General features: G+C 42.9%; 1 protein-coding gene across 1 annotated transcript in view; it reads left to right on the top strand.

Moving 5' to 3' along the window:
* The window catches only part of STARD3 (StAR related lipid transfer domain containing 3), a 123,383-nt gene extending 113,321 nt beyond the window's left edge, over window positions 1-10,062 (top strand). Inside the window, exons 13-15 of the mRNA XM_069237448.1 lie at window positions 3,386-3,490; window positions 3,643-3,736; window positions 7,267-10,062. Coding sequence (XP_069093549.1) covers window positions 3,386-3,490; window positions 3,643-3,736; window positions 7,267-7,377 — 310 coding nt within the window. The 3' untranslated portion in view covers window positions 7,378-10,062. The remainder of the gene's footprint in view (window positions 1-3,385; window positions 3,491-3,642; window positions 3,737-7,266) is intronic.
* Window positions 10,063-14,175: the final 4,113 nt, after the last annotated feature.

Here is a 14,175-nt window from a genome sequence, read left to right as displayed (position 1 = left end):
CCAGGGAAGATCCAGTCTCAAATTGGCAAGATGATCTCTGATGGGAGATCGTAGATCTAGATCTGCCACATCCATTTCATAGGTTCTATACTGTTAAAACCTAAGCAGGCTGTGGATTTGGTCCAGCTCAATAACCCTTCTGTTCTTGATGGTGTTCTAGGCCTTCCCAATTGTTTTTCTCTAAGCATATGCTAGTCACCAACATTTTTTTAAATAAAAACATCAGTGCTCCCTTGGAGAAGACAACATTTAAAGATGGCAGTGTGAACTGTTGGGTTAAATATCTCTTCAAAGGACCAACCTTTCATAGTAATTGGAAATCTCTGTTCATTTAGCAGTTGACACAGCAGCCATCTCCTGTCTCCTAATTTTAAACGAGGTTGAATTGTGAGAGAATCAAGGAAAGAAAATGTTTCAGAAGACTTCTTTCCCAAACACGGATTATGTCTTGTTTGTCCTGTTCCTGTTTTAACTTGTTCAACATTGACTAAATTGAAGAATGCCTTCCTTCTGAGACAGCTGTTCTTCCGGACTTCAGAAGCCCACGAAGCTGCTTCGCAGCAGCTAGAGATAAAGGCACTCCAAGCTAGAGCTGTGAATGCCTGACTGTATGCCCAGGCCTGCATGGCGCAGGTCATACGCATTGAGGCTAAGGGCCTGGAGTTGCTTTTTGATGGTCTGGCGTAATATACCCCGCTGACGGATGAAGTTTGCTAAGTGTGAAATGGCTAACTTCTAAATCGCAGAGTACATTCACGGCAAGCTAACAAGTGTCTGTTTATCAGCCCTTCGCATGCTTTTTTAACGACCTCGGCAATCTAGTCTTCACAAAGCTCACTACTTTCTCCCTCCACTCACACAAATAGCAGTGACGACAGACTCCACTCTGTTCTACTGAGCTGCACACTGCCATAGCCTAATTACTCGGCGTTTGTGTCGGTCTGGAAAATTATGTACCAAAGTGAGACCATTTCTTCTCTTTTTCAGGCAAAACCTGTTCTAGATCTCTGACACCCTATCCATTTCTAAACCAACCTGAAGAAAAAGTGTTATTCCTTGTGTCAGCTGACTGCCACTATGGAAGTGGGTGCTTCAAACTTCTTTCATGCAGGTTTGCGTCTTGGAGGTTAAAGCAGTAGTTATCGGAGAGGCTGAGTGCGGGCTGTCCTCAAGTAAAGCCGTTTGCGACAAAGGACAGTCATCCATGTACTCTGTTCTCTTATGTGGGAGCAGAAGAGAGTCCCATATGAGGACTGCCTTTAACTGCATTATCGGGGGAGTTTAATTATAGTTTTCTTTAAATTCCTTTGATTCACAAGAATCTTCAGAAAGGTAAGACATCAGACAACTTAGACATGATCCTCATAGCATCATCCGGCTACAACAGCTGCAACTGCGATAATCATGTGAGGTTCCACATATATTGTGGGATTCGTATCTGCATGCTACTGAGATGGAACACATAACCTCCCACCCTGAACAGGGCAAATGTTTCTTGTAATCAAGATCTAACAAATCTAGTCTACAGTTTCAATGATGTTGCACTCAGGAGCGGCTCACAGTACATTTTATTTGAAAACAATTTTTTAAAAGCCACTGCCGCCACCACCGCGCTGCTCCTCTGCTGCAGCCACAGGCTCCCAGACTGCCCTGCGGCCAATCCTGAAGCTGCTCAGAGCAGCGTTGGGATTGGCTGGGAGCACCTGGAAACCTGTGCCTGCTCTCTCCAGTCCAGCAACACAGTGCCAGGCTGGAGAGAGCCTCCTGCGCATGTGTCTTTCGCCGGACCAAGATGGCTGGCCAGACATACATGTGCAGTGAGGGGTAAGGCTGAGCACTCCCCCTCAGTGCGGTCATCCCCAATACCCACCCCTTTTACTACAAAACGGTAATAAACAGAGTTTATTACCGTTTTGTAGTAAAAGGTTTGCACCTGCTGCTGCTGGGTGAGGGGTGAAGCTTCTATGCCGTAACGGAGGAACCGCGCCTGGTTGCAAAGTGCAAGTGCGATTGTTACAAATGAACTTTGATGTCAGGTTATAAAGCTACCAAAATTTCGATTTTTAACCTTTTTTTGCACTGTATTTACCTGTATTTTCGGCATCAGAAGGTGCTTGATTTGCTGACTGGAAAACTCTTTCACATGAGATCATGCTCACAGGTAGGTTTTAAGGGGTTGGCTGTTTGGCTATGTTAGAACAGCAGCTGATGAACACTAACAAGTACCCTACAGAAGAACATAGATGGTCAAAGACTGTGGAAGAGGCCTGATTACAGTAGGGCACGAGGGCCAGAAGCAAGTCAATGGTGCTGTGGAAATGGACTATCCATGGGCGTCTTGAGAATTAATGAACCACAGCCTTTCACTGAATGTAAATGTTGCAGGTGTTTTTTTTCTTGTTTTTTTTCGTCTCTTCGAAAGCCTATCCCATCTGGTTTAATGGGTTGGGGTCCTACATGGCTCGTCTCTGTGCCTACCTTCTTCAGTCTATACCTTTGCCTTCTTTATGACCTTTTCAAGGGCAACAGGTGGTTGTCCAATGCTGTGCTGATAAGACACCCTTGTGTATGCTGTTCTCAGTCTCCCAGCCCAGTTAGGGATCGTGAGCATTTACCTGCAGGGTTTCAGCTCTGAATAACAGTTCTTTTCAACTTAGCAACTCCACAAAAGATGCTTATATTTGCCCGCAAAGGCAGAGCTTCACTAGCAGCCATACTAGCTCATAAAATCCTTGGCATGGACTTGCAGCCTATAGATCAAGTTCAAAGCTCAGCTTCTCTTTAGGACTGCATTCTCTTTTCTGCCGAAGGTAAGCTCAATAGTATTGGTATTTTCACCTTATGAAATGACATGCAATCTTCTGCTCCTTTTGGGGGGGAAAAAACACAAGCTGTCTGACTGTGCAGCAATTCCGCCACCTCCCTCCCCTCCCCCAACCACCGAGTACTACAATTCTCTATGTTGCACAATACCCAAGACTTTGCCGGGTCATCGCCAGAGACATCAAAATGCTGCTGTAAGCGCTATATCTTGCCTTTATTTATATTTAAAAAAAAGACGAAATAATTTATGCAAAAAAGTAAATATCTTTTGGTGGTTCAGAATTCCATTGTGGCTCTTGAGGTGGACTATCCTTTTCAGCTTAGTATCCTATGTGGAAGCTGTTTCTGCTGGACAATATACTGTTCCCGACACTAACAATCTTCAGGAAAAAGCTGAAGATTTTTTGTTTGGCTAGACTCTTTCCAACCAGCACCAAAAGACCTAGCCAAGCATTGTCCACAGCATAAGTGCATTCAGACATTCATCTTAGCCCTCTATTTTGTTCAACAAATTGATTTCCTACACCCTTATCATTTGTCTTTGCCGCTTTTCCGTTTTTAGGGATTTTGTGAATGTTCGCCGGATTGAGAGACGGAAGGATCGCTACATTTCCTCAGGGATGTCTGTGTCTCATGCAGCCAGGCCTCCACACCCCAAATACGTGCGGTAAGCATTTTTTTAAATCTTATGGGTGGGATATTGGGTGGGTGTGCCCATGTGAGAATATACACGACAGCTTGCCCACATACCAGAGCATTGGACGTCTTCCAGCAGCTACTTACCATTGTGCATGTTCATTCATGTCCTCTTTCTTTCAGTGGCGAGAACGGTCCTGGTGCTTTTGTAGTCTTGAAGTCTTCCCGGAATCCAACAGTGTGTACAGTCATCTGGGTACTCAACACTGACCTCAAGGCAAGTTTGGTAGTTCTTACCCTTCATTAACCTACACCGTCAGGTGTCACTCCTGCTCTGACTTTATTTATTCTTCTTTTCCACCCTCTCCTGCTTCTGCAGCCACCACTCACCTTCATTCCCCTTGCATGTCCCCACTCCGTCTTCCAGGCTTCCATTCTATTCGACTGTCTGTTCTAGCATCCTCCACCACCTACACCCTTTCTAACCCCAAACCCTCTCTCAGGTTCCTACCTGTGGCTACATCATTCCTCTCTCTCTCCACCAAACTGCAGTGTACATTTTCTGCTTCTACTCCACTGAGCCCCATACACTTTCATCCTTCTCCATCCTCCGGTGATCTCCATCTTCTCTGACGTTCACTTTGCTAATGCTCCTCCTTCATCCCCCACATCAGGCTGCCCTCCCACTACACCTTATTTATTAGCCTCTGCATCAGTGCTGCTATCAGGCACTGCACATGACACCATGTCTCAATGCTAATATTACCTAATCCCTCTCCAGTCTTTCCTACAAAACGCTAATGCAAGACACCTATTCTGTGTCGTCTCACGCGCAGGGAATGGGTTTGACCTGTTCAACTAATACCACTCTTCAGCATCCCACTGTTAACTGCTAAATACCTGGGAGGGAGAGGGAACTGATTGTGGAACATCTGTGCTGCATGATGACAGTGGAAGATCAGTTTTCCAAAGTTAAAGTTGGGAATTTAGTTCACTCTCATATGAGAGATCACAATACAAAATATCTATTCCTGTCTAGTGAGAGCATGGGATATCCATCCTTTTGTTCCCAGGGGCACAAGTGTAGTAGTGGATGCAAACAAAATTACCCACTTAAGCAGCAGCATTCTTGAAGGTCATCATAAGTCTACAGCGTGGCACATAAGTATGCTGCTAAGAGGCTTGAGGAAAGGAAGTAGATGCTAGGGGATTTCACTGGTGGGGTGAAGGAGAGGATTTTGTTCAGGGTTACAAGTCTAGCTTTCACTAAAAGTGTTGTGTGTTAAGCAAAGCTAAGCATTGTACCCTGAATAGGTTTATGTGTTGTCTGTCTTCCTTCTGAATGTTCTAGCAGGGAAGTTGTAGAGTGCATGATTGCACAATGCTTATTTCATTATTTAACAAACCTGTTACAAGAATTTCTGTCCCGGTAATACTTGGGAGTTTTCCCTGCTCTCCTTACCTGCTGCTGATTCACTGCAGGCAGTTACCATTGCCTCTGTAAAAGATGTGTGCCCATTCACTGAAACTCCTTATAGACAGAGCAGGATGCAAAGTAAACAACAAAGCAGTCCACCTAGGGCCATATGTGCAGAGTTTATGCATAGTAATTACTTAATTGCGATACGCAGAGAATCGCAATTAGAAATTCGCTATCCCTTATGTATGAAACTCTTCGAGGAACATTTAGTTTAGGTGTCTCCAACCAGTATCTCGAGAGCTACCAGTAGCTCCAAGACCCATTCAGAGTAGCTCACAGACTGGAGTTAATTTTTAAATTAGCACAGGGTCACCTTTTCATTTTAAAGTTAAGGTAAGGCTGTGTTTATTTTACATTATCTTCAGGCTGCAGATAGCAACAGGGCCTGATACTGATCAGTACTGGAGTTAGATTTATGACCCAGGTCACAGAGGTGAACAATTGAGGTATTTAACTCTAAGTCCTTGTCAACTCAGTATTGGAAGTGCGAACAAAGTGATGTTTCTCAATGCTTTTAAATCGGAGAAAATTTTAATGAAATGTTACCTAATTAGGCTAACTTTTCATATTAATTTTATTTCCTTAGTTTTTTTTCAAGGTGGTGCATTTACAAACAGAAGGCCTCTTGCTCCTCGTTGCCAGTAGAACACCGTGCCATGTTTGTAACTGAAAAAAAGTAATTTTTCAAATGGGACAAATTTAAATTGCAGAATTTGTTTCCACGTTATAAACATTTTTCCACTTTAAATTCCTCCTATTCAAAAATGGTTGTATGTTTGTGTTATAACAGTCACGTATGGCAAAAGGTATTCCTGTGTCACAAGTACATACGACAGACTATGATACCAATGCACATATATCCCATTCATTTGCACATGTTCATACATCCCCAAAGACCATGCTGTCACTGAAAGGCATTTCAGGTCTGTCCTAGTGCCCCTAATCAAAGTATTTTTCTCAAGCCATAGTATCTGGCGTAGTGGACATTAGGCTTAGTCAGTGAATCTGGGCATTGGGGCATCTGGTAACTGTATGTGAGTTGTTTAGCCTTCGGTTGCTCATGATGACTTTCACTGATCAAAAGTAGCTCTCAGTTCAGAAAAGGTTGGAGACCCCTGCTAGCGTTTCCTAGTGGGTTGCAAATTGACCTGTGTCATAAATATTAATAAGGTAAGTCTGAGTTTGTGACTCATTGGGAATAGCATCCATCACTGGAATGGTAGCCTGCTGACGTCAGCAGACCATGTCTGTGATTGCCTGGAAGTTTCATTTTTTTTGATGGACCCCCTCCCCCCCCCCCCCCCCCCCCCCTACTTTACAAAAAAATATATTTGTTTACATTCTCATTGGGGAAAGTGGTCCTTGGGGACCTCTTCAAATTTGGGAATGGTTACCACTGCTTTCTAGGAGTCGCTAAAATATGACTGTTTTGTGACCTTAATTTGGTCGCAAATCATTCATACACCCCATTCAGATTCAGTGTTTGGAAGGGACGCCCTAAACCCGCCCCTTTCTAAATATCAAATTGTGATTCGGTAACGTGTTACTGAGTCGCAGTTTGTGTTTGTATATATAAAAGCATTTTTGCTTTATGGTCGTTTCCGACCGCAAAATGATTTGTACATGTCCGTAATGTGTTACAATTTAGCAAACAGATTGAACACTGTCAATGAGTGCAGTACTTGAGCAGTTGTGGAATGTCTGTAACAAACAGTGATGGATGATAGGGGGCTCGAATTAATCTTGGTCACTGGCTATTCCTCATTGATGTAGTGACGTCTGTGCTACTCTAGGCAGACCTAAAGAGGCTTGTGGAACACTTGTAGAAAACAGTGCATATTCTAGTAATTAGAGAGCATTGTTTGCAACTTGTGTTAGTTTGCAGCTATGCAAACTGACGAGTGAAAAGAGGCCTTAGTGAGGCCAGTGGGGTCATACACATTGAATAGGTATACCACACCTACAAAAAGCAGTAAAACCATACTGACAAGAAGGAAAATGTGCTGTTTTCACTTTAGATCGATGGCTTTTATTTAGCCTTGTGTAAAAACTGCTGATTGCTGTGTACAACATTTCTTGTCAAAATGCTATCGTAAAGTCTTCAAAAAATAAAAATAGTTGGTTTGGGCTGCCCAACTGCATACACTTGATGAATGTTGGTATTGCTCTCTCCACCTTGTTCCAGTCCATGTTTGTGTGGTTGTCCCAGCTGTATGCTCTAGCTAATTTTTTGTGGCTCCATGACTGCATGCAGTACTTGCTGTTGTGTCTGTATTTGGGTCTAGTAATGTACCTCATGCTGATTAACATCTTTTGTTCTCTTGTAGGGCCGCCTGCCCAAATATCTCATCACTCAGAGCCTCGCAGCGACCATGTTTGATTTCATTTTTCACCTTCGTAAACGTGTTTTGGAGGTTACTAACAATGGCGTGCCTTAATGAGGGTTCCACGTGAGAGCCCCTAACATTCCTATATCCCCTGCATCCATCCATACATTGCTGCTCGTCTTCCTTTATAAGTCTCCTGGCTGCTCAAGGCCTTCTTGTTGGACTCCTCTGTGGTACTCTGGAAGAGCTTGAACGTACATCCAGAAAGGAGTTGCTGCTGCCAATATGACAAGAATTCAGAGCGCTTCAACTGGTGATAGGTGCTGTTCTTGCAGTTATCTCAGGATTTGCCAAAAATTGAGGAGCAGACATGAAGCTTTCTTGCATTCGTGGGGACCGAAGTCGCAAAGCATTTAATGCCTGGTGCATGAGTTCCTAACCTCCTTCTTTCAAAGACACTAACTGTGCACCTCTGGAAGGGCCTTTGCATCCCTCAAAGTATCCGTCTCAATCTACACCTTTCCTTCCAGAGCGTGGCAAACACTACAATGTGAAGTTCCTCTGGTGCTCTTAAGCTTCAAAGAGATCTTCTGTCCAAAGCCTGCTGTTCAGTACGTATGAAGGGGCTCTTCCTTCTAGCCTAGCCTTTTGGTGTTTCCGGATTGGCTGCAGAGACCTACCTTGGCTCTGAATGTGTTTGTATCAGGGTATATCTGCCTTCTTTTTGAGAATAACCCCACTTGCTGATAAGAGTGGTGGCCTAAGGGGCCGTGGTGGTACTCTGAGTAACACACGGTCTGGACCAGGTTGTCCCTTTTATATGCAGTAGTTGAGAGGTCTTTGAAGGGGCCTTTGTTTGAGTGCTGTATTAATCTGAACAAAATCGTCTGTTGTGGCACGACCATGAAATCCCGTCCCTATTATTTTGGCACTTACTAGGCCCCTACCCTGATAGTACTAGAGTTATCATGGAGGCTTCTTACAGGAATGGTACAATGGCCCAGGATTATCACACTGATTTGTGGTTAATAGGCTTAGTTTGTGGTGAGCATCATTAAGACTATTGAGCATATGAATTTGAGCATTCAGGCAGTGTAGTACAGTGAGCCTGAACTGGTTAACTCAGACAAGCGGACTAGTCAAGATGAGTATTAGCTGCAGACTGTCATCTGATAACTCTGGGGTGCAGAGTTCAGGCTGGATGGCGCACTGGTCCCAGGCAAGTCACCCCATCAGTGGCTCCACACCTCGATGAGAAACTGTCTTAGCATCTGCTTTCCATCAGACCAAGCCAGTAACTGTTGCAAAGACGTGTTCTACTGGTATGCATTGCCTTTTTTTAAGCTCAGACCCATGCTTATCAGTGTAGCCCCTTCTCCCTGTCCTGGCTTTGGCTGCCTTTTCTATTTATTTTCCCTCATTCTGTATACCAGCCCAAAGTGGCTGCAGCTGGCAGTGCCAGCGCGGTTCTTATTTCTATCATGCACCCTTATAGTGTGTGGGAGGTGGACCTAAGCGAGATCTTCTGCCTTTTGCCAGGATCACCACGTGCCATCCAGTGAAGGTACACTCAGCGAGTGGCTTCAGAGCTTGTACTACCACCGGTCTATTTTCATGGTTTTCTGTTAATGTGTTTCTGGGACTGATCATTGTAGGGCTGCTCATGGACGTTCTGGGTCTTAAAAGGAAATGAATGACATACGAGGGAATCAAGGGAGTGGTAACAGTTTTTTCTGTCTCTGGAGTTGCTTTACAGAAGCCATTCTGAACCCTGCATCACCTTGGCACCTGATTGGAGGAGGAAGACGGGGACCACTTCACTGAGCCTGGATTGTTTTCTTCCAACCGAAAGCTCAGTGGATTTACTCATTGGTGCTTTAGGATCCCAGCAGCCCCTTAGGTTTCTGACCTACTGGGATCATGAGATGTGGACTGCAAGGCATATGTTGCTTCACCATCTTTTTTTCTGTTGTTTGTTGTGTACGTCTCATCCTCTGATGTGAATCGGGGCATCCGCGAGGGCTCCGAGTATTTTGATGGAAGCAAGGTTTATTTTACTGTGCTGTGCCCCAACCATCCTGCAGACGATGCTTGAGAGACAGCAGGCACAGCGTTCTTTTAACGAGGTTCACAGGAAAGCGCTTTTGGGGTTTGACTTACGGTTTACATCTGAAACAATGTATTTACAAAAACCAGTTGGAACTTTCAGTTCTGTCACCCCAGTTTATATGCAGCCAGATTTAACTTATCACCTTTGACATTGTTTTAACTAAAACCTTTAATTTTTTTAACACAACTTTGGATGAACCGGACTCTTTGGGGATTCAAATGTCTTTTACTTTGATGTTTTTGCACTTTTATGTTTGCACTCATTTACCATCTAGCTCTTGACGCCATCCTTTGGATTTCGTTAAAAATCATTTGATCATTGATAATTCATCATCTCCCTTTGAAACTTTGTGCCCATATGGGAAACAAAATTAAAATACCTTTACAAAAATAAGAAAAGATTGTGTTTTTTTAAAACGTACCGGGAGCAAACATGTGCCCATTAAGTCTGCTTATTTTCCTACTGCACTGCAGGCTCTCTGTTCAGTTTATACCTCTCTTCCCCCACGCTGTGCTATTCATACGTCTTTGTGCTGTATTCTCTGCTCCACCTGAATTGAGGTAGATGGATCCTGCTACAGATTCTTTCAGACTTGCTGAAGATTCTCCAATCCTGGACTCATTTTGTCTTGTCACAGAACCACTGGTTATAGAGTGTTAGAAATAAAATGTAACACTTAAACAAAACTTTGATACCCAACTAGTCTTTATTGCAAAATAGCAGGTAACCAAGCAAAAGATCAGACCGTTGTCATTTCAACTGACCAAGGCTCTCGCTAGAAAACAGTCAGTTGGAGCAAAGAGCAAAAGACATGCACAATTGATCTAGTGTATGTACAGTCTCTCTCCATAGAAGTCAAAGAATGAAGCTTGCTGTCAGCAAAAACGTGTTTGATTGTCCAGGTGTCAGGATCTTCCCCTCCAGGAAGCATAAAATGGTCTTGAAGGGGAGGTATTCATATCCACAAAGTTAACTTCTTATGAATCCCGCTTTCCTTGTTAGGCTTGAAAACAAGGTTGCACTACTGGAAAATGTGCAGTGTACAAGATGTAACATTGTAGCTTCTGAGCCTGCTAAGTCTTGCAGTTATTGTAATATCAGGAGATGCTTCAAGCAAATGGGAAATAGTGTCCATATTTGATAAACAGTGGATGCATTTGGGGTTAGCTATATGGTTATTAGCACTTCTTTATATATAAAGCCTATATGAACCAAATACGAATATTAAGTATGTTTTCACAAGAGTACATGGACAAATATGTGCATTTATTGCTATTTATACTCTGTAGTAGTGTGAGCCCTTCCAGAGGGCAAACTTGTGCAAGTGTTCCCCCACCTTGGTTTTCCAGCATGTCTACTTTCTATGCATGCATGATGTTGCTAGGTTTCTCTGTGATGAAAGAGTAGCTAAAGATGTCACTGGTTTTCACAGCATGCCCCTTCTTTCTATATAATGTGACATGAATGTGTTTTCAACCCAGTGGCATTCTTTACAAATGAAACGCTACACTATGCATTTGTTGAAGAAAGATCACATCTGAAGTTTAGAAATTGAGAGAGGGACATGGTCATTGATAATCCGGACTTGGCCTTGGGTGTGATAATGTTCCTCTATTTGTTTCGTCCTCCAACAATCCCAGCACCTTCACTCAGATGCGCTGTAGAGGAGCTAATTGCGTTTTGGATTTGCATGACACTATAAATACTCAGCTATCCCCTTCAGCTGTGGTCAAGAGGCAGAACAATGTGGTTGTACCCTTGTATTGGAACCAAATTTCTTCTATTTCAGTTTACAATTGGGGCAGGTTTGATTGTACCTTCAACTATTAGCTAATATTATTAAATGTGAAAAACGTATAAATTACAGTCAGACAAGTGGTCCAACCTGAAATTCACCAATTGCCACCTTACCTAGCAACAATATACCAGTTTCCAGAAAACAGCTCTAACTACCTCTCAGTTTATTTAGCTTGATTTGCTTAGGTAGTGGTGGTAGTAATGAATATGTGATTGTTCCGCTGCTGGGGCTTCAGCGGAGTGCTCCAAGGACAACACAGTCCTACTAAAACATGCTGTCAGCCAAAGTTGGCCCTGACGTGCTGACTCCCCCCTCCCCCATGCTAGCTCTTTTTGTTAAGAAGGATGGTTATTTCCTCTCCTGTATTGATTTTGGAGGTATGAATGATAGATGGTACTATTAATAGAAATGTTCTCATTATTGTCTTCCAATTCTCAGAGCTTTCCGTTACCGTGTTCTGAAGTTTCTAAAAGCATACACACTAGTTCCTGGGTCCTCTCAATATGATCAAAAGTGAACAGACAGAATCTGAGGTCTCTTCTTTTTTTCCTTCGGTATCACACTGGAGACTTGTGCAGTTCTTTAGTTTTCTTAGTTACTTTATTTCAAACATTATTGCAGCAAATTATAAGTTAATGTTGTATAGGAAATTAGGCGTAAAACATGTTTCACAACTGTTACTGTTGCTTCTTCAGGGCCAAAGAATAATTAAATGCTTACATACACAAAAAACGACCTAGCCTATTGTCCCAGTGGCCAGTAATGCAGTCAAAACCTCCTTCCCGGAAGCTTGCAGGCGTTGTGGGTGCTTTTCCTTTAATTTTTGTTTGTTTGCATGGCCTTCTTCTTTCATTTCTATGCTCCATTTCCATCCTCACCCGCTGTGCGGGAAAACAATCTAACAATGGAACCGATGCCCATTACTAGTTGTAGGAAGAAGTCACTGAACCTTGTGACTTGAAAGACTTCTTCAAAGAAAAACAAGTTGCACACATCTGAGCCCAACACTAGATGGCAGGAGTATGCAGAACATGTGAATCTGCAGCACTACATGTCATGAACAGATAGTTACAGGGTCAATACAATTTTCCCTTCCTACTTTGGATCACAGTCATGGTAGAATCCCTTGGGCACAGCTGTAGATGCAGCATGCAAAGTGTGACTGGAGGTAATCATCTACAGTGTATAAAGAAGTTATACTCACGGGTAGAATAATCTAGTAGCAGTGATAAGGAATGTAAAATGTGTTTTAGGCAAGATACTTTGTTCTGGTGGGAATGAGGCAAGAAACGCAGAAGCGTTTCAACTGGATGCGTTTGGTTCCAGAAAGTATTGTAAAGAAAGCTCCATCCAGAGGCATTGTGATATTTGTGGCAAATAAAACAAAAACAACTAAAATAGTCTAGTGATGTGGACTGACTAATGACTGTAATGCGAAACCTCTAGGAGATTAACAGCACTTGTCAAGCCCAGGGAGTATATCAGAACAGTTCACATATTATTTTCATAATGATGGAGGACCTTCAGCTAGAGGTAAAAGTACTGGTGCTAGTGTTATTGGCACATAATCTGTGGCAGATCAGAGGAAATATAGATAATCTTGGAACCTGAAAAAAAACAATGTCTTATCAAGTGGACTAAGAATGTTTGTGGAATATCTGAACCACACCCATAATAATTTCAAGTTCACCTACAATAGCTACCATGACTGCATACCATTTCTACTCCTATTGAGTAAACACTGACCAAAAACATGTTCGATCTCTGTACTGTAAACCCATAGAAAGGAACTCTTCTGCAGTACCAGAACTTCCATCTGCATGCTCTGTGGGAATGTCCTATCATGTGGCTAGTTCATCAGATTGCTTAGGAATTGCATCCATAAAGCTATTTCAAAGAAGTAATCTGCTATCTACTAAACTGCTAGAAAGAGGGTACCTACGATGTGTGGTCCGAATAGATATTAAGAGAGCCTAGTTCTGTCCCAGAGAGAAGCTTCTACACCCAAGGCTATGCAGTCCTACGCTAATCCCCTGTGCTACCACATTTGGTCCCCATACAAAACAAAATAGAATATGCCAATATTTCTTCGAGGTCTTAACTGAGACATATTGATGCCACTGTTGAACTGCTCAGTTTTGCATACAAAAGGCAGACATTAAACACCACGTCAGCAGTGGATGCGTCTGAGTTAACAATACTTACAAAATGGTTGAGGCACGACACCAATACTAGGCCACTACAAGTGTGGCGGGGTTGTAGGCCAATCCACTTTTAACACTAAGGATTTATGGACAGACAAGTGTAACTCTATCACAGAAGGACCAAATACCATGGAAGAATGACATACTTTCATATCCATAACAGATAGACAGTACCCAAAACATGTTTCTGATTGTTCTTTTAATTACAAAGCCATTATTAATTGCAAAGCCAATAAGTCTTGCCTATGCAAGAGCAATTGGCTTTGTCATTGTATTCTAGCCATGTTGTATAACAGCATGGCTGAAAATATAGGGAAAAAACAGCGCTATGACTGAAGTTATGTGGTTGCCTGAAGTAAAGGAAAGTGCAGGACTGGTGTTTCTGATAGTGAAGTATATGACAAACGTGTATGGGACGATAATGTGTTTGCAAGATGCTTAAAGTGGCAGGTGAGGCACTCAGTTCATGTGTGTGGTTAACACTTAAGCGATTTGTGAGACCCTTACAAGATGTGTGCTTGATATTGAAATTATATGTTCGATGGCATCTGTCGCTGTAGATACACATGTTGTGCATAGCCCGCCATCTGGTGTTGGGTCGGAGTGTTACAAGTTGTTTTTCTTCGAAGAAGTCTTTCGAGTCACGGGACCGAGGGACTCCTCCTCTTTGTCTCCATTGCGCATGGGCGTCGACTCCATCTTCGATTGTTTTCTTTCCGCCATCGGGTTCGGACGTGTTCCTTTCGCTCCGGGTTTCGGAACGGAAAGTTAGCTCAAAATCGGAAAATTACGTCGGT

The sequence above is a fragment of the Pleurodeles waltl genome, chromosome 6 (assembly GCF_031143425.1).
Source record: "Pleurodeles waltl isolate 20211129_DDA chromosome 6, aPleWal1.hap1.20221129, whole genome shotgun sequence".
Taxonomy (NCBI): domain Eukaryota; kingdom Metazoa; phylum Chordata; class Amphibia; order Caudata; family Salamandridae; genus Pleurodeles; species Pleurodeles waltl.
The sequence above is the reverse complement of the archived record's forward strand: the minus strand, read 5'-3'. Positions and strand labels throughout refer to the sequence as shown.